This window comes from Gymnodraco acuticeps, unplaced genomic scaffold, assembly GCF_902827175.1.
Source record: "Gymnodraco acuticeps unplaced genomic scaffold, fGymAcu1.1, whole genome shotgun sequence".
Classification (NCBI taxonomy): Eukaryota; Metazoa; Chordata; class Actinopteri; order Perciformes; family Bathydraconidae; genus Gymnodraco; species Gymnodraco acuticeps.
In genome coordinates, this window is record NW_022990673.1 from 3,102,525 (window position 1) to 3,125,719 (window position 23,195).

Genomic DNA, 23,195 nt, shown 5'->3' on the forward strand with positions numbered 1-23,195 from the left:
CTCTGCATGTGTGTTCTGTGTTCACCTCTGCATGTGTGTTCAGTGCCGTGTGTCTGGCAAATAAAGTCAAGACCCCCTCAAAAGTTACGGTTTATTTCATTTTAAGGATGAGCACCAAGCAACATCTCCAGGTGCTCCTTTGAGAACCAGGGCAAAAAAGTTATGTGCACCCCTGATTATAACACAAAAACAGTTTGATTCCTGAGCACTTCAAAAGTAAATTTCTGTTGACAGGAAAGAAATGTAGAACATCATCTCAGTGAGAGAACAACTATTCCCAAAATCAAACAGAATACCTTCTATCTGTCTCTAAAATTAACAAACACACGCTGAGAGGTGACAGATTTAAAAAGTGCTTCTATAGTTTTGAAATCTACACAAATCTGAAACTAAGTGAAAGTGTTCATCTGCCCGTCACACTACATGCATCACATGACACATAACACCATGACTGACCCGATACAGGGAAGGGTGTTATCTGTTTCACTTCCACCATATGTGCCGGCACAGTGGGCTCAGGCCATCCTGTTGAGATAAGTCTACAGGAAATGAGCCAATATGTCACTCATAAGTTAGCAGTAAACAATAATACGTGCCAAACGTTTAACATTTCCAGGCAGCCCAAGATGAAAAATAAAAACTCCCGCAACAAGTTAGCACACAAGGTTAAGGAGAGTCAAACTGTCCAAAGTCAAAACAAAACTCACCCTCATCAAGCAGCAGTACGAAACTGGCTTTTACAAATGCTGTCAGTAAAACAAAATAAAAAAAAAGGAATAAATCTAAATATACAAAAAGGTTACAATGGGTCCAAAATGTTTGTAGAATTCTCAACGCTGAGTTGTCAAGTAAAACATGGGCACAATGATAGAAGCCTAATGAAATGGGTCATGGCCTACAGCAAATATTGTTATTATTTTCCATGTCTATGGCACCGGGTTCATTTGAGGTTCGGGCAGTATAAAGGATGTGTGCTGAGATGGTTGACTTGGGTGGTTATTTTGGTGGGCTGACCTTGATCTTGACTGACAGGATGCTCAGCTCTATAAGACGGCCCTGCAGAGAGGAGCAGCACACATCACAGCAAATTCATCATTCTGTCAACAGGCAATAATGGATTCTCTCTTCAGAGGTTGGTGGAATATTTGACCTGGCTTTTGACTGTCCTTTAAGAGAAATACATATACTTATACATGTTTTTCCTCAATATTTTTATATTTATTTGTCAGGGATTGCATTTTTTGAAATGTAAAAATCATTACTGCTGAGGTAATGACACATATTTAATTTCAGATTGAATCTCATGCACCAAATGTGTCTTTATTTCAACGTTGCAGGCACCCTGTGGACCATACTCATCCTCTTCACACTGCCACACCTCACCTGCAACATGCTGTGCCCCGGCAGCTGTCTGTGTAACTTTAAAGGTGCCGTCAAGTGTGTTGGCGACGCCATCACAGATATACCACATAATCTGCCCGTCCACACGTACCTGCTGCAACTTAATGGCACTCAAATGAACATCATCAATGAGCGGAGCTTGGCTGACCAGGACCTGCTGTTGCGTTTCAGTCTGACATACAGCCACTTACATGCTATCCATCCCAATGCCTTCCACGTTGCTCCACAGCTCAAGTCTCTCAAGCTGTCGTCCAACGATCTCTCTACCATCTCTGCTCGGGTCTTCAGTCCGTTGGCGACACTGGAGCAACTGCATTTAGATGGGAACCAGTTGGAGACCATAGCTCCGGATATGTTTGAAGGACTAGTTAGTTTGCTGGATCTGGACCTGAGCCGGAACAAACTGACCAGTCCTGCTTCAGATATTTTCGATGGACTGACCAAACTCACCTTCCTGAACCTTGGCAGGAACTCCATAAATAAGCTTCCACCAACCATCTTCCACTCCTTGACTAATCTTCTCCAGCTCATGATCTATAACAACGAGTTGGAGGAGCTAGAAGCTGGGATTTTTGATAAACTTGTTAACCTTGTGGAGCTAAAGATCCACCACAACCAAATTACCATCCTTCCCCCTCAGGTATTTTGGTCACTGAAGAACCTTAAGACCCTCACCCTCTCCTCCAACCGACTTCAGGCTATCCCAGAAAAGACCTTCTACAACATGCCAAAGCTGACCAAGCTCACCATTTACAGCAACCCGCTATTATCTTTACCAGACCAGCTAATGGGTCACATGCCTGATATGACAGACTTGTATCTGTATGCTACTAATCTCACCACTGTTCCTGGAAATGTGTTCGCAAACATGTCAGGACTTTTGAGGCTTAACTTCCATTTAAACGACAAGCTGAGGGATTTGCCTTCGGACCTCTTCTGCTGCCTTCCCAAACTCGAGAAGCTGTCATTGAAATCCAATGACCTCCTTTATCTACATCCCCAGCTGTTCTCCGGACTAACCACACTTGGCATACTGCTTCTCAATGACAATAAGTTGAAGAGTCTACCAGATAACATCTTTCAGGGCCTTGGAGGGGTTTTGACAGTTGATTTGAAGAATAACCATCTCGAGACTCTTTCAGGAGATACTTTCTTGTCAAATTCAGTTTTGAAGGCTCTTCATCTGGGTGGCAACCCCTGGGACTGTACTTGTAGTATTAGAGGTATTGCAAAATGGATAAGAAAACATGAGCATGTTGTTCTTGACGGACAGGATGTGACATGTCATAGTCCTGTGTTACAACTGCTCCGTACCATTGACTCTCTGCAGGATGAGGAATTCAACTTTTGCGATGCTAAGATACTCAAGTCAAGTTATTTGTTCACCACACCAACACCAGTTGTTGCTTCAACCACCACAATGCCCACCACAATGCCCACTACAATGCCCACCACAATGCCCACTACAATGCCCACCACAATGCCTACCACAATGCCCACCACAATGCCCACTACAATGCCCACCACAATGCTCACCACAATGCCCACCACAATGCCCTCCACAATGCCCACCACAACATCAGGGACCACTGAAGGCGCTACCCAACAAGTCACCATCCTTACAACCACTCCAACTACAAAACCACCACCCTCCACCATCTTATCCACAATGCTCCAAACTCCCACCACCAACGAGCCTAACGAGGAGTTTCTTCCCAACACTGAGAAGCCCTCGTCTCATTACAAGACGGCTAATTTCTATGACACACTGGTGATTGAAGAGGGACCGGAGTTTGTTCACCACAACCTTCACAAGGGCTGGGTGTACGTGTGGTTTCTGCCTTTGAATGCGGCCTTGACCGGGCTACTCATGTTCTGCTATATCTTTCTTGTGGCTGCAAGCTTGTTCCTAATTTTTGCTGCCGTGTTTTGCATGTATCGCCTCAACAACAGCATGGATAAGCTCAAGGCTGAGTGTGCACATCCTCCAGAGTAACAACACAACCAAGATAAGATGTCCTTTTTCAGAGGACGCAGTCTATGAAAAACACTCTTGGGGATATGTTTTGTTGATACTGTGTTAAGTTGAAAAGCTCATGTGTAACCTTAATATAGTCTGAATCAAAATAATGTGACAAATTATAAGATGAAGGGATTTTTACATATCGAAGAATTAGACTATGGTACAGTTTTTTTATATATACAATTCAGTATGTAAGCTAATATAAGGGATGTTAACTTATAAATGTTACCACTCGTTTTTTAAATAATTGTATACAATTATTTAGACCTGTAAAGATTGGTCAAGCAATTAATCAGTCAATACAAAAAAAAAGCAATTTATAATATACAAACAGTTATTTAAACAATTAAAGAGTATGTTTTAGCTATTTCTCTATGAGCTTGTCCAAACGTGTTTGGTGTTTCTTTTTGGTGTCTTAAATGACAGTAAATCAAATACAGTATATGGCTTTTGTAATGTTGATCTAACAAATCAAGCTATTAATAAACAGAACTTTTGAAGGTTGCCACAAGCATTTCATTTACCATATTTCTTCTTTTATAGACCAACGAAAAACAGTCAACTAATCAGGAAAAATGGAGCAAATGAATCATTAGAAATACAATGAGTGGAACTAAATGAAAGTCAAGCCTTTTCTTTGCTATTCATGTGTATTAATTTTTCATGCTAAGGTCTGTAATAAATACTAACATTAAAAAATATGTGTTAAGTCTTACATTTTTTTATTTAAATCAGGCAAAGTTGTCAACAAGTGATTTGTTTCCCTCTAGGGGTGAAAGCATCAAACTGCATGGAGAGATATCACAACATTGTTAATATAACTTTTAAGTAATCAATTTGATTAAATAGTCATTTTTTCCAATGTCTTTCTTTGAAACCTGGTCCATTTTCTGGCTGTAATATGAGTTAGCTGAACTTCTGGGCCAATAAATCATAACTACATGCTGTTGTGTGGTATTGCTTCATAAACTTGTGCCAGGGCACGAGTCATATTAGAGAGAGCTGCTTCTGTAAACATCTCTCTTATCTGAGTTTCTCATCCTTAGTTGGGAATGAGGGATTCATGTGCATTCCCCAAATGAATCAAGTCTTGGGGACTGGGAAGCATTACAGAAAACAGGAAGGTCTGATTTAGTCCTGTTTCTCCACAGACTCAGCGAGCAAAATATCCGCTAAAATGACTTTCCCTGTAATTTCACAAGTCTCCATGATGAAACAAAACCACAACAATGTGCAAACAGTGTTCATTCCCTTTTTTAGACCAGCCCAAGATCACTCATAACACGAAGTACTCATAGAAGTTAGGAACAAGATTGAACTTTTTTTCCCCATAGTTTTCAAGTTTTCATACTAATGTTTTTAAAGAGAATAGGACCTTTTTAAATGTCACTTTGTAGGCTGATGAAGAAAATGCTTGACTGTGGTACAAAATTGCTTTGAAAACCCGCACAAAATGACAGTGGATGCCACAAATTCCACAAGGAGTGATTGGACTTTAAAACAAACTGCAAACAAAAGAGGATGAATAACTGAACAGCACCCAAGTTCATCGCCATGGCAACGGGTGATTAGGCCTTCCAGTACGCTGAGCTCACACAACAGTGGGCATACACACACACACTTCCATATACACACACAGTGAGAGAGAGAGAGAGAGGAAATAATATTGCAAGGGTCAAAGGGAATATTTTAACACATTGGAAAATAAGTGGAGTTTTTTTAATCCACCCTTTTATTGTCTGTGATGAATTATCTTAACCTGTTATTCTAAGGGATTTTCCAAAGCACATCTTTAACTTGTTCCTGGCAAAATAGCTGGCTTTACAGCAGAGCGATTAACCACTTAAGTCCAATATTTGATAGTAAAAGAGCATTTTGACATTTACAAAGTATAATTTAAGCCAAACATTTTACCCATTACAGCTACATGTAAAAAAACATTATTTTTTTCCAGCTTGTTTTCATCTGGTAGAGCAGTTCTCTCATGAAGTTCTTAGTACAGTCATGATCTAGTTAGCTATGTTATTATCAATTTTAAAAGAAATGTGGATGTTGGACATATAAAGTGGTTACTGTAGGCCTACTCTTGTTTCAGTCCGCTCTTCATTCTTCAACTCTTGCTTATCTTGCTGCAAAACTACTGGAGCAAAGCAAAGAATTTTTAAGCCAATTTAAAGTTTCTTATATGTGATGTTAAATCGAAGTATATGAGAGTTCAAACAAGGAGAGAAAAAAAAGTAAACTGCAATATTACATCTTTCCTTATCAGTCTGCTGACTGCTGACCTTTTGACTCAGATGAAGACACTGAACATGAACTTCTGTAAGACTGCGTGACGATTCCTGGTTTCATGGACAAGTTAGATTTTCTAACAGTGTACAGCTTATGTGGACCGTAACAGACAACAGACGCTGTCATGTGATCTAACTCCTGCTCCCCATAGAAGAACATATAGCAACAATTTCTTCTGACTCAAATGACAGGAAGGCTTTTTTATATAACTCACATGTTAGAGGCAGCTGACATGACTGTCAGGCTTTACATTGCCTCACAGCTGACAGATTGTTTGCTCACCCACTGGGAAAAAAAGTAGCAGACTTGAAACAGTCCACTTTATCTCCAACTCTCTGAGAGAGGAGCACGTGTTTACATTATCAAAACATGGTTACATTTTTAAAACATGTGGCTCCAAACTTTAACCTTTAGTTTAAAAGATAGATTAAATGTACAGTAAACCTCTTTTTAAACAGTTTAGATTTTCCTAGATTAAACATCACATTTGTATTCTGTTGCCCAACGTGTTTAAATAAAAAATATAATACAGTATTATAGATCAAGGAAAGTGACTTTATTTTCGTATCTTTCAGTATATTTACAGTACTAACAGAAAATCACAATTTTTACAGTATAAGTATTGTGTGCTGCAGTAACTGACAATACGTTAAAACTCCACCCTCACTATCTGTCTATTGCAGAGGGTATTTTGTTTGTCAGGTTGCTGTAACAGATGGAGTAACTTACTGCAACCGAGGAATGTTAAACATGCAGAATACTTGCTGCTCAGCCTCCCTCCTGCTGATTTATAGAGGAACATACAACTCATTTTAGCATCAAAGCTAAATCCTAATAAATGTACATGAACGGGTTGGGAAAACATTTAAGTCCTGCACGGGAACATTCAGAGGCAATACAGTGTTTTCTGTCATCTTGCTTGATCACTAGAATGATTTGGAAAACAATCTAGTTTTTATTTTAATTCTGTAATTCTCATAAACCCAGAATTGAACAATACTAAAAAGCTGTTTTTTAAACTTATGTGGCTAAAAAGTTCTTTGAAGGTTTTGTCTTTCTCTGAATCACCCTTCACTCATATAATTACAAAACTGTAAACATCCAAAATGGAATCATTGGCTTACCATGATACTGGGGACGTCACATCAAAACTATGCGAAGCTGACAATTACATTTGCACACCCAGACAAAAAGGCATGTACATACAAAACAATGTCACACAAAAAGACACCGGCTATATCAACCAAACCAAGTATTACTCTCCTTATAATCCTAACCCATAATATACATATAGTTCTTATTATTGAAGGAATACAATGTTATGAAATGATTGAAAACATATGAATCACCTAAGATGAAGCAAAGATCACTTATCTTCTTACATGTATTCAAACGAACACAGACAGCTGTATAGTATACACGCAAATCACCAGAGGGTGGGGCTTCCCTTTGCGTGCTTGATCCCCCACCACCACATTTAGCACAAAAAAACGTGAGTGTGTGAGAGGAACAGAGGGGGCAGGGGGTTACAGCTGGGATGTTGAGCAGTGCAACTAAAGCCTGAGTAACAGGACCTGCAGATTTCATGAGCTCAGGGCAAAAAACTGAAAACTGGTTGGTGAGGGGAATCGAGTGATGACGAAGAACAGGAAAATGTGATGGTGTGTGAGTTCAGACGGTGCTGGAAACTTTCATCCGACGATTTGTGAAACTGAGGAGGAAGGGAGGACGTCCATAAAAGATAACCACACCAACTCACTGTCACTCTTCACTCAATCGTCTGCCACTACCGGAGGTAAGTTCTCTAAAACAGGGTGATGTGCTGGTTAACAGGGTGACGAACTGTACTGAGATAGAAAATGATCTGAACCTTACTAAGAGAAGGATAGCAATCAGTAAGTTATAACAGCATTACGCTAGAGTAATCTATTGGACTTCTACAGTAAGCTTCTGTACACAATTTAACCTGTCTGTATTGTTGTGTAAAGTACATTACTGCCAATAGGATAAGTTTGCTTGAATTTAGTGACATTCTTTGTGTTAAAATTGTATTTTTATTTTAGACTTAACACTATGTTTCATAAAGTAGTAATCATAAACCTTTAAAATAAACTTTTAATCAAGTTATGTGGCTTGAGTGAGATTCTCTGGCAGCACTGTGCCCCACTTTGCTAGTTCAGTTTTTTTCATGACACACAAAGTCCTGATCCTTCAGCTATGGCTCAGGGGGGGGAAAAATAAAGCAATTAATGGTGAACTGGAAATGCTTAAGCCATTACACAGTGCTGCAGAGCATTCCAGGTTGTCTAAGTTGGGAGCAGACAGAGGGTTCTGTTGGACTGGGATGTTATACTACAAACTCATGAGGAAACATGGTTTATGAGTGTGTTGATGTTGTGTCTACAAGCAGTGATGCTAGAATGTGTCATGTGTCTGAAAAGTTACTTAAGTTGCTTAAATCCATTGTTCCTAATGTTTCCCACCTTAACATAAACTGGGGAAGGGGAACTATATAAAGATAACACATTAGTAATTACTCAATTGACAGCTAGTGTATTCAGATTCACATCCCTGTTTTAAATGTTAACTTTGACTATTCTCTTTCACACAAGAAAAAGGGAAATGGTGATAGTGATGAAAACATTGGGTGTTGCCCCATAAAACCTAATTTGAACAAATGAGAAGGAATGCTATACCAAATGTTTAGGGTTAAGGTTATTAAAAGTAGCAGTAAGGATAATGGTAAAGTAGGAGTGTCGGTGGGGTTGGGAATACAGAATAACGGGTTTCAAAATAGCATATACTGCTGTTTTACTAACAATGAGAACATTTTACCTCTCACAGCGGAGACCCATCCCCCACCTCTTAAATGAAAACAGATATGAGTATGAATGTATTGAAATTGGAAACAGCTGTGACGCAACAGGATGTATTTTATAACCATATCTTTGCTGTGAAGAGGGAAAGGGAAAAGAGGGAAAGACAGAAATAAATCGTTTTTTGCTGAGCTCATTTGAGGGGCATACTGGTCTCTTTAGAAAGTTACTTCCTTGGAAAGACACTTTCTGCACCCTAATACATCTAAACCACTGAGAAACGACTCATTATTGCCAACCGTAAGTTGCAGAACTTTAAAAGGATTTGTATGGAGAAGCAGGTCATTATGTTGGCAGAGCTTTGCCTTTGGAGCCTCCTGTGCCATAACAAACAGAAAGCCCAGCCTCCGCCACAGCCTCAAACATGTGATGCACCAGAGACACAGAGATCCTTTAGCTCGTGGCAGAAAAACAAACCCCATTTCCATATTCTATAATTGTATACTCTGCAGTTTGAGAATGTAATACTTGACAACATTTGGCAGCACACCTTTTATTTGAGCTAGAAAAATGCTGTTTGAAACCAATTTGGTTTTAATGCCAAATGCTACTAGTCATGGTGATTTACCAGCCAGTTCCATTGGCCATCTTGGTGGGCGATGCTCCAAGCCACAGGCAACAAAGTACAACACTGGATGCATTGCAAATGCAAATGTCTCCTTTTTGGATTAAACAAGAATGCTGAGGCATTCAACATGTAGGCAGGTTACTAATAAGAGGTCCTAACACCCTTCACGCAATTATAGTGATGATTGAAAGTTCGGATAACTCACATACTGGCATGAACTTGTGCTCAGCATTAGTCAAATAAATGTAATATTGCACATCCATAAGTTTGGGGTGCATATAAAAGACACATTGCTAAACCATGGGCTGACAATAGTTGCTAGTATGGGTCAAGCTCTCATTTCCACTTAAAGCGGACAGTTACGCCCTTTCTAAATGCAAATGTCTTTTAAACACCACTTTCCATACCACCATTTGTAACACTGGCATTCTTATAAAAATGTAAAATAAAATATATTGTATCTTTCTTGACACCAGTCCTCCAGAGCTACAGAGGACATATTAAAATGTTTAAATAGGTGGAACTAATCCAAGTGACTGGTGGTTAACTGACTTTGACATGTTAAAGATGTTAGTACATAACGTCCATGACATCTTCAAATATACTTTGCCATCTATGTAAAACTGATTCAAGATTCATAACCAACCTTGACTCTAACATAGCTGTTTTCTCTGTTCTAGGTAAAAGAAAATGGCTCTGCCCCTGAAGCTTGAAGTGCTCCTTCTTATCTGCTCTTTCCACACTGTTGTTTGGGCGTGCCCAGATGGATGCTTGTGTAAAGGAACCCAAATCTTCTGCAGAGAGCTCTCAGGCTTCCCCACGAGTGTGCCCTCAGCAACCACAGCCACCTACCTCTCCAATTGCAGTATCTACTCCCTGAAACCAGAGGACCTGACTGATTTTTCTGATGCACTTGAGATATTTTTTATGAAAGACACAGTTTTAAGGGAAGTACGCACTGGCACCTTTGATTTATCTCCGAATATGGGTGTCTTAGGGTTTACTACAACTGAATTACAAGATCTCCCTGAAGCCTTGTTCCAAAATCTTCCAAAACTCAAGTCTCTGAATCTGAAGAGCAACAAGCTCCTGGTACTCCGCCCTAACTGGTTTTTCACGTTGGCAGAGCTACAACTCCTTGACCTCAGCAAAAATCTTTTCACTTATGTACCTGTAGAAACTTTTCACCCTCTTGCTGAGCTGCAGATCCTTCTTTTTTCTGGAAACAATATCAGTCATCTACCTGGAGAGACATTCAAGGGTCTTTCAAAGCTGAAAACCTTACGGCTTAACAAAAACTCTCTACAGGAAATACCCCTTGGAAGTTTGGATGACCTTGGAGAACTGGAGGAACTATCCCTACATGACAATCTAATCACTCATCTCCACCAGGATCTGTTCTCCAAGACTTTGAAACTCCAGAAGCTGTACCTCTCCAACAACAGGCTCAGATCTCTTCCACAAGGGATCTTCTTAAACCTACCCATTCTTTCCCAGATCTCCTTGTATGAAAACCAGTTGGAGAGTCTGGGGCCAGGAGTGTTTGGGCCCATGGCCCTGCAGGAGTTGTGGCTGTATGACAACAAACTGAGTCATGTGGAGGATGACACATTCAGAAACCTGACACAGTTGCGTCTCCTGATCCTCAGTCGCAACCAAATCAGCTCTGTATCCATCAGGGCATTCGGAGGGTTGGAGCAGCTTGGAGAGGTATCACTTCACACTAATCTGCTCACAACACTGCAAGCTGGGACTTTCCAAGATCTGCCGAGTCTGGTCAACATTTCTTTGGAGCATAACCTCATCAGCACCCTACCTTTGGGATTTCTCCAGGGCGTGAGCAACCTGGGACAGATAGACCTGCAAAATAACTCCCTTCTCAATCTGCCACAAGAGAGTCTAGATGGGCTCAGTTCAGCAAAGGAGGTTCTCTTGCAGCAGAACCCCTGGAGGTGTGACAGGGATATTCTACCACTTAGAAACTGGCTGAAACAGCACCCATCCAAGGCCAACCAAACGCTTGTGGTGTGTGAAGCACCTTTAAATCTGAATGGCGAGGTAATTGCTCTGCTGGAGGATAAGAACTTCCTGTCCTTCGGCTCTACAGAGGCCCCTGTGTTGACCTCCACGGAGAAGAGGAGGAAACCACAGACTCCACCAGCGAGACTAAGCACTTCCTCACCTGTAGTCAAGACCACCGCTGCCTCAGAGAGTGGCAGTGAGGAGGTCACCAGTGGTGGGCAAGGGGAGAAGGATACTGTTTCTAATGATAACTCAATCATCCTCATCGTCATCGCAGTAGTAGCCACTGTCATCATCAGCACTGTCATCATCGGCTTTGTGTGCTGGAGGAAGAACAAGAGAGGCAGGGGAAATATTGGCCGCAGAAACAAGAACTCTGTGCTGTAGATGAGACCACCCAATTTTAGCAACCCAAGAACTATTAAAGCCAAGGGAAAATGCTAACTGGTTATTGTGGCTGAGTTGGAAAATGTGGAGCCCGGAGTTGGTTTAAGCTTCAAAAGCAACAGAATTCACCACTTCATTTCAATTCAGATGTACCAGCTAAAACAAACAAGTCAACTTTAAAAATTAATCAGCTTTCAATTTAAATGATTTTATTTGTAATGAATTTACCAGCCAGTTTTCCCTCATGTGTGCTGTAAAAAGACAACTGATATGGTATTGACTAATGGTGAAAACACCACATTGCCATCTTGTGGGCAACATGGACATTTCGGGGAATGTAAGCTCAGAGGCTCTGTGTATTTCTTATTGCAGACTTAATACTGCATTCAGTACTTTGTGAAATCAATTTCAATAGTTGCAGTTTGACAATGACTCTTTGTGCTAACAATACTTTTAGGAGACAGGTTTACTTTTTGCAAAACGGCAATCGTTAAAAAATATTTTGACTCGACTGTAACTCAACTCATACTATGGTTTCACACTTAAAATGCAAAATGTTACTATACGTTGAATAAATGCACTACTTTTAGTGGGAGCAATCTTATATTGTGTTTATTATTTACTGCTATTTTGTATTACACTCAAGCTTAACCTCATTGAATCTGAGAACAAGTGATCTTTTATTTACACATTATTCAGGATTCAATATTTCAATACAATTGCAATTACACCGACATATTCTTTTATACATTATATGAAAAAGAAAATATCATACACACAATTTATAATCATTGGTATGTCTGAAATGATGTTGATTAAGTTGAGTAGTAATTCAAACTCAACAAAATAAACTTCAGACTGAGCAGATTTAAAAGGGGTCATGGTAAAGGGAAGGAGGCACAGCATGATATTGCACCATAAACCCTTGTTGCATTTACAGCAATATGTATGTTTTGTAATGTAGTGATGATGTACATTTATTACTTGTAAACTACACCCACCCATCTTATTCATGTCTACTCATCTCTTCATTAAATTAAGTTTACAAAAAAGACTGACACACATATTGAAGGCAGTCAGAAAAATGGTTGAATCATTTACATAAAAAACAAAAATTCCATCCTTTGTTTTGCCCAAGACAAAACAAGTGAAACATAAATACTGTAATGTACATTATATCTAATTGTTGCCTGATATTAACAATAAAAGGAAGGAAGTTCAAACAAAACATAATAAGAAAACTGGAGATGAAGGCATGTGAAGTGAAACTTTCCTGATGTGGGAAAAGATATATTTTAGAAAATTAGAAAATGTTTATATATATATATATTGTAGTCTATGTTTAGAGTGTGCACATGAATGATAGATACTTAGTTACTATCTATTACTATATTGTATTTTTCAATCAATAACATTAGAAAACAATTATAACCATGCTGCAGAACAGCTTGCTCTTATCTCAAACTGCAGAAGTGTTTGACACCACGCCTCTCATGGGATGCAACCCACTCCAGGCCTGTTGGCTAACATCGATACAGTAGATAACTAATGAAACTGGACGTGTTTGTGTCTCCTCACTGTTGTAACAACCTATTTCAACCTGCGTCAGGAAATAATAAGGTAGGTTTTGGCATTCGATTGTAACAAATGTTTATGATAAACTTGATCATTAACTTTCATAGGAAAGAGAAACGATACATTTAACTACCTAAGGTATATAAGGTTAGAGTTGAATCTACAACATTTCATAAAGAGTAAAAGGTTTTTCATTTTTTTCTTTTTATAGTGAATAAGCATGTCAAGAGGAGAAATCATCGTTCTTATTTTGTCTTTGCTGTTTGAGGCTTCACTGAACCAACTATGTGAAAGGGAGATAGACTGTCCCAAAGAAAACCAGGATGTTTTCAGTTCATCTACAACAGAAATCCCAAGCCTCCTGAGACCAGGTGTCACTGAGTTGTTTTTTTTGTCAAGCCAGATTGAAACAATCCCCAAAGGAGCCTTTGTTAAAAACCCGCAGCTTGAAAAGGTGGAGTTACTGTCCACCACCACGACATCTATTGAACCGGGAGCTTTTGAAGGTTTGGTAGACCTCAAGCATATTGAGATCTCAAGCACTCCATTAACGTGGATCCCAGTGGGAGTCTTTAAAGACCTCAGCAACCTAGAGAAGATTATCCTAAAGTTTAACAAGCTCCGTAGTCTGGAAAAAGGCTTGTTTGATGGCCTTGACAAATTAACAGAGCTCCAGTTACATGGGAACGAGATCGGATCGATTGAAGATGGGACATTTGATGGCCTGGAGAACCTCTTGGTGCTTAATTTGGCTAAAAACAATCTCCCTGCTGTATCAACCCACTGGTTTTCAAATTTGAATAAACTGCAGATACTACGACTTTACGAGAATCAGCTGACCTCGGTTTCTGAAGACATTTTCCAGAATTTGCCAAACTTGAAGGAAATTGGCTTGCATGGAAACCAAATAGCAGAATTGTCACCTAATCTATTTCCACATAAAGACAAACTCAATAAACTGCTTCTGGAGAATAATCTTCTTACAGGTTTGCCTGAAGGATTCTTCGTTGGCTTCCCTCAGCTTAAAACGCTGACCTTACAGAAAAATAAACTGACAAGTCTACCACCTGTGCTTTTTGGAGAAATGCCTAAATTGACAGATTTGAGCCTCAGTCAAAACAGTCTTAGCACCATTCCTAAAGGAGTATTTAGCCCTCTGAAGAAACTCAAGAAGTTAGATCTGTCTAAAAATCAGTTTGTAAAGGTTTATGCTGAGTACTTTGAAGGCCCTGAGAAGCTGGTAGATCTGAATCTACAAAACAACAAGATAAAGTCACTGGATGCAGATCTGTTTGAAAAGCTACAATCGGTGGTCACACTCAGGCTGGCTCACAATGACCTCCATACTCTTCCAGAGGATATTTTTGAGCCTTTATTAAAACTGAAGAAACTTTACCTCAGTGACAACCCGTGGCGATGTGACTGTAATCTGATTCATCTTCACCTCTGGATAAAAGCAAACTCTGACAAGATTGTGTCTGCTGCTGTCTGTGAGTATCCAGAACATCTAAAAGGGCAGAATTGTTGTTTCTACACGGACCACTATTGCGGTAAGCATGTTGTAACTTCCGGTTGTTGTCATCTCCGGGTATCCCGTGTGCCTGTTCTGTTGCTGATAGCTTATTATCTTAACTAGTGATGGCGAGATGAAGCCTTATGAAGCTTTCCAGCCAATAGGTTCGCAAAAGGGTTCATCTCATGAGGCTTCATCATGGGCTTCATTTGAACACAAACCCCCTGTTGGTCAAAGTGTGTAAAACAGGCAGATTGGACATCTCAACCGTGTGCTCCATCATCTCATACCGAGTTCCCATTGAGTAAAGCCTTAGAATAACTCTAAACAACGAACATAAAATCATATTTTCATGTTAACAATATTGTATTTATTCCAGTTTAATGATTGTGATTGAAAAGCCTAAGGAGGCTGGTAAACATTGCAAAGAGGGATTAGTATTCCTTAATAATATTCGTAAACGTAACATGTTGTAGCTTGAGAAAGGCTAAACCATATCAAATAATACATTACATAACTACATTATTAGCTGTAGCTTTTATAAACAACATAAAAGACGTATTGTTCAGTCGTTGAACCAGGGACCCTGCGGCATGAGTCAACTGCTTTCCAGCTGAGCCACAGCAGCACACACACTAAAGCTCCCTGAAAACACTGGAACTATGTATTCCTGTATTTATTGATGTTGTTATTCCTACATTTATTTATGCTGGTATCTATTTATACTTATGACATGTCTCTCTTGATTCCATCGTGTCACCGGGCCCGGGTACAAGAGGGGTAATATGGTTCTTATTATACATCCATGGGTATTATGAGCGTTGTGGTTCAACGGCTCAACCGATCTGAATCGCTTTTTGAAGCAGTCACGTGGTATCGGCAGGCAGCGAGGCTTCGTTTGTCATCGATGACGTCACTGGCCCAAAACGATACAAGCCTCCCTCGATACATGCTTGACAAAAAGCTTCGGGGATTACTCGACACACGCTCCGAAGCCTCGGCGCAATACGTAACATCACTAATCTTAACTTAATCGATCGTTTTAAAACTCTTGATCACGGCATCTGCCTGACGTTGTAATCACACGTTACTATAGCTTAAGCACTCACAACTCTCCTTCTCTTAGCGACTGTAACTCCACAGTTGCCTACACTCTTTTCGGGTTTGCTAACGGTAGCTACTTTAGCTTGATAGCTAGCCATGGCTCTTTCCCCACCCTCGGGTGCTATTTCCTGCTCTAACTGTCTCATGTTTGGTTACTTCCCTGCCTCCTTTACTGGTACCGGTACATGTGTTAAATGTAGTATAGTTGTTAGGTTGGAGGCGGGAATCATAGCCATAGAAGCCCGGCTCCGCATCTTAGAAAGTAACGGCCCGTCTACACTACAGGCGTCGAAAAAGCTTGAAGCTGGGCGTGTCTGAGGCTTGGCGATTTTTTGCGAGCAACGCGACCAACAACCAATCACATTAATCTCCCGCCCCCGATATACAAAGCAATAGTAATGTTAAAACGAAGTAAACTGGATATAAAATCCCAAACAGGCGAAAACCTACCAGTTTCACCCACTGTCTCTGCCACCTCCCTCCATGCCTCGCTCCTCCGGTTTGTATCCCGGTAGATGAACAGAGACTGATCATACAGCACCGGGTGATTCACTACCGCTATAATGAATTTTCCCTCCATTTTTTTGAATATGAGGAAATGACCTGCGTAGTCTCTCCCAGCATACACGCGGTTTGATTGGCTAGCGCTTGTACTGGCAGATGTGCATAAACAGGATTTCATTGGCTGACGCCAGCTTCGAGCAAGCATCGAGCCTCGAAAGTTGAACATTGTTAAACTTTTGACGCCGATAGACGCTCGCGATGCTTGCAACGCCTTGCCATGCTACCCACAATGCAGTTCGGCGAAGTTTGAAAATATCCTACGTCACCCCATTCAAATGAATGGGCGAAGCGTTGAAAGCATTTTTTGACGCCTGTAGTGTATACGGGCCGTTAGCCGTCCCCCGGCAACTCCCGAGCAGCAGGGAGACTGGGTGACTGTTCAGAAGGGGCATAACGGGAAACCCGCAGGTCCCCACCAACCCGTTCACGTATCTAACACAGTGCTGGAATTGGGCCGGTACTCACCGGTAGCAGTACCGGCACTTCTGGTTCTGACCCATGGAGTACCGGCACTTCTTGCTCAGTACCGGCATGCTGGCGGTACTCCGGTACTCATGCACCGTGCCAGTACTCAACACTCTCCCGCCGTTCTTATTATACATCCATATATATATATACAGCCGCCCGGTACTCAGTAGATGAGTCATGAGGTGCCGAACGGACATTCTCATCGCTCTAACCGCTGGAGTTTCACAGCGGCTGTCAGCTGTTTACTCCTGTCATTCAAACAGAACGTGCTGGAGAGGGGGCGGGGCTTATCTTCTCCATGTAAATACTGTGGTGGAAACGACTATGTCAAAATTAACCTATTTGACCGTGATTTAATAGTAATACACGTTTCAAAATAATAATAATAATAATGCCGAAGTAACAACATACTGAAAACTGTTAGTAAAACCATGTTTTAATGCTTTACAATTTACATACCTAGATGCACGTGTGTTGTGTTTATGCAGTGCAACTCCCACCCAGTGGGTGGCTATGTAGAGTGATAGAACAGAGCAGGCACGCCCCCGAGAGAAGGAAAGCAAGTCACGTCACAAATTAGCATTTCTAAAATGTTAGCTTGGATTAATAAAAGTGCAAAAAGACAGCGGTTGTCGCCGGAAGAAACTTCAAATACAGAGAATGCTGTGCCTGTGTTGGAAATTGTGTCTGATGGGGAGCTTTCTTTGGTTGATCCTCCTGCTCCAAGTTCTAGTGCATTAGCATTAGCACTAGCTCCGCCGCCTCCTCCAGAGCCTCTAACGTTAGCTGCTGCTCGCGCAATTGCCACCACCAACACCGGGCAAAGCGATGCACCTGACTGCTGGACAACGGACCAGGTGCAATATTTTTGCAAGACCAATGCATGGCTCCTTCTTAAAGATAAGAAGCTAGGATGTCGGATATGCAGAGATGTCAAATCTTTGGGAATACACACTGGACAAGGACTGAAACTGTCAACTGAATGGGGTGAGTGTGCAGTGTCTCATTTCGGTGTTGACAAGGGCAAACAACAAGCTAGCCTGAGAAAAAAAAATCAAAGAACATAAAGAATCACAAGCCCATGTAAAAGCTGCTGACATCCTTACATCTGCTTCACGTGAAACTATTCAACATCAAGTGCAGTCTATGCATAAATCTGAATTAGACACCACTATCAGAGTTTTTCGAACGGCATATCAAATTGGCAAACATAGCCGGCCATTCACAGACATGCCAATTGATTTGAATGTACAGAAACTGAATGGGCTGAACGTGGGCAGGGTTTTGCACTCCAATAAAACCTGTGGCGAAATCATCGACCACATAGCTCATGAGCTGAAGAAAAAAATGGCAAAAGACATTACAGAAAACCAAAGAAAACTCTGTGTTTTGGTCGATGAATCTACCACTATTAGTGGTAAAACGGTGCTTGTTGTGTGTCTACGCTCAGCATTAGCTGATGCTGAGCCCGAAACGTTTTTTTGGGAGCTGATCGAGTTGGATGGAACAACGGCTGATGACATCACAAAGGCGTTAATGGAGTGTCTTGGAAGAGATTTTAACGAGGACTTTTTAGGTCAGTGTTTCGTTTCTTTTGCATGTGATGGGGCTTCAGTCATGCTAGGGAAGAGAACAGGCATTGCTACCCAGTTGTGTAGTAAATTCCCAAGCCTGTTTGTGTGGCACTGCTCCAATCATCGTCTAGAGCTGGCAGTTGGGGATGTGGTCAAGGAGGTCTCAGGGCTCAATCATTTCCAGATCTTTTTTGACAAACTCTATTCCTTGTTCCATGCCTCCCCCAAAAATCAGAGGCAGTTAGCGCAGTGTGCGCAAGCAGTCGGACAGCGTCTCCTGGTGATAGGGCGTGTTTTGTCCATCCGCTGGGTGGCTTCAAGTGAAAGGAGCGTCAGAGCAGTCTGGGAAAACTACCGAGTGCTTCATGATCACTTCACAAATGCTGCAAACGACACGAGCAGGGATTCCAGAGACAGAGCAAAGTACAAGGGCCTGGATGATGTGCTCACATCTGCAACGTTTGTCAGCAATCTGGGACTGATGTACGATGCGCTCACAGAGCTCACAGTGTCGCCAACGGACTGAAGACCCGAGCAGAGATGGTAGAGAGATCGTTGGACGACAGCTTGACAGACTTGAGCTGTGGAGCAACGTGGAAGGCATTGGGATGGATAGCATGTAAGTGGCTGTATGTCAGACTGAAACGCGACAGCAGGTCCTGGTCAGCCAAGCTCCGCTCATTGATGATGTTCATTTGAGTGCCATTAAGTTGCAGCAGGTACGTGTGGACGGGCAGATTATGTGGTATATCTGTGATGGCGTCGCCAACACACTTGACGGCACCTTTAAAGTTACACAGACAGCTGCCGGGGCACAGCATGTTGCAGGTGAGGTGTGGCAGTGTGAAGAGGATGAGTATGGTCCACAGGGTGCCTGCAATGTTGAAATAAAGACACATTTGGTGCATGAGATTCAATCTGAAATGAAATATGTGTCATTACCTCAGCAGTAATGATTTTTACATTTAAAAAAAATGCAATCCCTGACAAATAAATATAAAAATATTGAGGAAAAACATTTATAAGTATATGTATTTCTCTTAAAGGACAGTCAAAAGCCAGGTCAAATATTCCACCAACCTCTGAAGAGAGAATCCATTATTGCCTGTTGACAGTATGATGATGTTGCTGTGATGTGTGCTGCTCCTCTCTGCAGGGCCGTCTTATAGAGCTGAGCATCCTGTCTGTCAAGATCAAGGTCGACCCAGCAAAATAACCGCCCAAGTCACCCATCTCAGCACACATCCTTTATACTGCCCGAACCTCAAATGAACCCGGTGCCATAGACATGGAAAATAATAACAATATTTGCTGTAGGCCATGACCCATTTCATTAGGCTTCTATCATTGTGCCCATGTTTTACTTGACAACTCAGCGTTGAGAATTCTACAAACATTTTGGACCCATTGTAACCATTTTTGTATATTTACAATTATTCCGTTTTTAATTGTTGTTTTACTGACAGTATCTGTAAAAGCCAGTTTCGTACTGCTGTTTGACGAGGGTGAGTTTTGTTTTGACTTTGGACAGTTTGACTCTCCTTAACCTTATGTGCTAACTTTTTGCGGGAGTTTTTATTTCTATTCTTGGCTGCCTGGAAATGTTAAACTTTTGGCACGTATTATTATTTACTGCCAACTTATGAGTGACATAGAGGATGCTGGCTCATTTCCTGTGGACTTATCTCAACAGGATGGCCTGATCCCACTGTGCCAGCACTTCAGTTTATGGTGGAACTGAAACTGATAACACCCTTCCCTGTATGGGGTCAGTCATGGTGTTATGTGTCATGTGATGCATGTAGTGTGACGGGGCAGCTGTATGAACACTTTCACTTAGTTTCAGATTTGTATAGATTTAAAAACTATAGAAGCACTTTTTAAATGTGTCACCTCTCAGCGTGTATGTGTTTAGAGTAGGGGTGCACCGAATGGGAAATTCTTGGCCGAAACCGATACCGAAAATAGGAAACAGTTGGCTGAAAACCGAATGCCGAAAGGCCGAAAATGATTAATAGAAATATATATATATATAATGTATACATTTTTTACCAATGTTGTTCAGCTACCTGATTATGGAAATAGACATGATTATGGCAAAACTTAACTTAAATAATAATCACTATTATGGGTCCATAAAACATTTATTCAGCACTTTTGAATGCATACAGTACATTTATATGTCATGTATTATTGCTAAAAAACATTATATCGCAGTCTTAGTGTCGCCAACTCGTTTCTAATATGCAAAGACAACAAATGCGTCTATGATATATTTTCGATCAGACGAGATCTCTCTCCCCCGTCTGTGTGCGAGGGGGCGGGGCAGTTTACACACACGCAGCTGCTACATGCAGCGGAGCACACTGCGGAGATGGCGGAGAGAACGCGCTCCGAGGTGTGGTTAAACTTTACCCGTCTCGATGTGGAGAATACTTGTTACCATAAGTGCAATAAGAGTTTAGCATGTAAGCACGAGCAATTTGTCTAAACATTTAGCAAAAGTGCACCGCATGCAGACGGAGGAATGTACCGGGTTCGACCGTCTTTCTAGCAGCTCTGTAGCCCCATCCACGAGTAACGTTTCCACGTCAGGTTTTATGTATGCTAGCAGCAACACACGGAGTTAAATAGTTACACACGGAGTTATATCACTGGCTCAGAGCAAAGTCAAAGCCTTCTTTAACTGACTGATCTATTTCAAACCTGGAGTCTCAAGCTGCAGAAGTGTTTGACACCACGCCTCTCATGGGATGCAACCCACTCCAGGCCTGTTGGCTAACATCGATACAGTAGATAACTAATGAAACTGGACGTGTTTGTGTCTCCTCACTGCTGTAACAACCTATTTCAACCTGCGTTAGGAAATAATAAGGTAGGTTTTGGCATTCGATTGTAACAAATGTTTATGATAAACTTCATCATTACCTTTCATAGGAAAGAGAAACAATATATTTAACTACCTAAGGTATATAAGGTTAGAGTTGAATCTACAACATTTCATAGTAAAAGGTTTTTCATTTTTTTCTTTTTATAGTGAATAAGCATGTCAAGAGGAGAAATCATCGTTCTTATTTTGTCTTTGCTGTTTGAGGCTTCACTGAACCAACTATGTGAAAGGGAAACAGACTGTCCCAAAGAAAACCAGGATGTTTTCAGTTCATCTACAACAGAAATCCCAAGCCTCCTGAGACCAGGTGTCACCGAGTTTTTTTTGTTGTCAAGCCCGATTGCAACAATCCCCAAAGGAGCCTTTGTTAAAAACCCGCAGCTTGAAAAGGTGGAGTTACTGTCCACCACCACGACATCTATTGAAACGGGAGCTTTTGAAGGTTTGGTAGACCTGAAGCATATTGAGATCTCAAGCACTCCATTAACGTGGATCCCAGTGAGAGTCTTTAAAGACCTCAGCAACCTAGAGAAGATTACCCTAAAATTGAACAAGCTCCGTAGTCTGGAAAAAGGCTTGTTTGATGGCCTTGACAAATTAACAGAGCTCCAGTTAAATGGGAACGAGATCGGATCGATTGAAGATGGGACATTTGATGGCCTGGAGAACCTCTTGGTGCTTCATTTGGCTAAAAACAATCTCTCTGCTGTATCAACCCACTGGTTTTCAAATTTGAATAAACTGCAGATACTACGACTTTACGAGAATCAGCTGACCTCGGTTCCTGAAGACATTTTCCAGAATTTGCCAAACTTGAAGGAAATTGGCTTGCATGGAAACCAAATCTATTTCCACATAAAGACAAACTCAATAAACTGCTTCTGGAGAATAATCTTCTTACAGGTTTGCCTGAAGGATTCTTCGTTGGCTTCCCTCAGCGTTTTACGCTGACCTTACAGAAAAATAAACAGACAAGTCTACCACCTGTGCTTTTTGGAGAAATGCCTAAATTGACAGATTTGAGCCTCAGTCAAAACAGTCTTAGCACCATTCCTAAAGGAGTATTTAGCCCTCTGAAGAAACTCAAGAAGTTAGATCTGTCTAAAAATCAGTTTGTAAAGGTGTATGCTGAGTACTTTGAAGGCCCTGAGAAGCTGGTAGATCTGAATCTACAAAACAACAAGATAAAGTCACTGGATGCAGATCTGTTTGAAAAGCTACAATCGGTGGTCACACTCAGGCTGGCTCACAATGACCTCCATACTCTTCCAGAGGATATTTTTGAGCCTTTATTAAAACTGAAGAAACTTTACCTCAGTGACAACCCGTGGCGATGTGACTGTAATCTGATTCCTCTTCGCCTCTGGATAAAAGCAAACTCTGACAAGATTGTGTCTGCTGCTGCCTGTGAGTATCCAGAACATCTAAAAGGCCAGAATATTAAATCATTAACAGAGGATCAATTGATTTGCCCCACTCTTCCCCCCACTACCACAACATTTCCCACTACAGAACCAACAACCATCGTTACTGCCACAACACCACTTCTAACAACACCTACCACCACTTTACCAACCACCACTCCCACCCAGTGCTGGAATTGGGCCGGTACTCACCGGTACGCAGTACCGGCACTTCTGGTTCTGACCCATGGAGTACCGGCACTTCTTGCTCAGTACCGGCATGCTGGCGGTACTCCGGTACTCATGCACCGTGCCAGTACTCAACACTCTCCCGCCGTTCTTATTATACATCCATATATATATATACAGCCGCCCGGTACTCAGTAGATGCGTCATGAGGTGCCGAACGGACATTCTCATCGCTCTAACCGCTGGAGTTTCACAGCGGCTGTCAGCTGTTTACTCCTGTCATTCAAACAGAACGTGCTGGAGAGGGGGCGGGGCTTATCTTCTCCATGTAAATACTGTGGTGGAA

The 23,195-nt window shown here is 41.3% G+C and overlaps 4 protein-coding genes across 4 annotated transcripts; 3 read left to right on the forward strand and 1 right to left on the reverse strand.

The window, feature by feature from the left end:
• Positions 1 to 978: 978 nt before the first annotated feature.
• On the forward strand, positions 979 to 12,173 carry LOC117555174. Its single transcript, XM_034229959.1, has 3 exons — positions 979 to 1,132; positions 1,338 to 3,394; positions 9,845 to 12,173. Exons 1-3 carry the CDS (start codon positions 1,114 to 1,116, stop codon positions 11,567 to 11,569), a joined length of 3,801 nt encoding a protein of 1,266 aa, XP_034085850.1. The 5' UTR covers positions 979 to 1,113; the 3' UTR covers positions 11,570 to 12,173.
• A 916-nt stretch (positions 12,174 to 13,089) lies between these two features.
• Positions 13,090 to 15,358, forward strand: LOC117555035 (leucine-rich repeat-containing protein 15-like). Its single transcript, XM_034229693.1, has 2 exons — positions 13,090 to 13,189; positions 13,356 to 15,358. Exon 2 carries the CDS (start codon positions 13,365 to 13,367, stop codon positions 14,778 to 14,780), a length of 1,416 nt encoding a protein of 471 aa, XP_034085584.1. The 5' UTR covers positions 13,090 to 13,189; positions 13,356 to 13,364; the 3' UTR covers positions 14,781 to 15,358.
• Positions 15,359 to 18,855: 3,497 nt separating this feature from the next.
• On the reverse strand, positions 18,856 to 19,577 carry LOC117555037 (amphoterin-induced protein 1-like). The gene is made up of 2 exons (XM_034229696.1): positions 19,448 to 19,577; positions 18,856 to 19,241 (listed from the first exon to the last, which is right to left on the reverse strand). Exons 1-2 carry the CDS (start codon positions 19,464 to 19,466, stop codon positions 18,871 to 18,873), a joined length of 390 nt encoding a protein of 129 aa, XP_034085587.1. The 5' UTR covers positions 19,467 to 19,577; the 3' UTR covers positions 18,856 to 18,870.
• A 1,444-nt stretch (positions 19,578 to 21,021) lies between these two features.
• On the forward strand, positions 21,022 to 22,470 carry LOC117555036 (leucine-rich repeat-containing protein 15-like). Its single transcript, XM_034229694.1, has one exon. It carries the CDS (start codon positions 21,414 to 21,416, stop codon positions 22,206 to 22,208), a length of 795 nt encoding a protein of 264 aa, XP_034085585.1. The 5' UTR covers positions 21,022 to 21,413; the 3' UTR covers positions 22,209 to 22,470.
• The last annotated feature ends 725 nt before the right edge of the window (positions 22,471 to 23,195 follow it).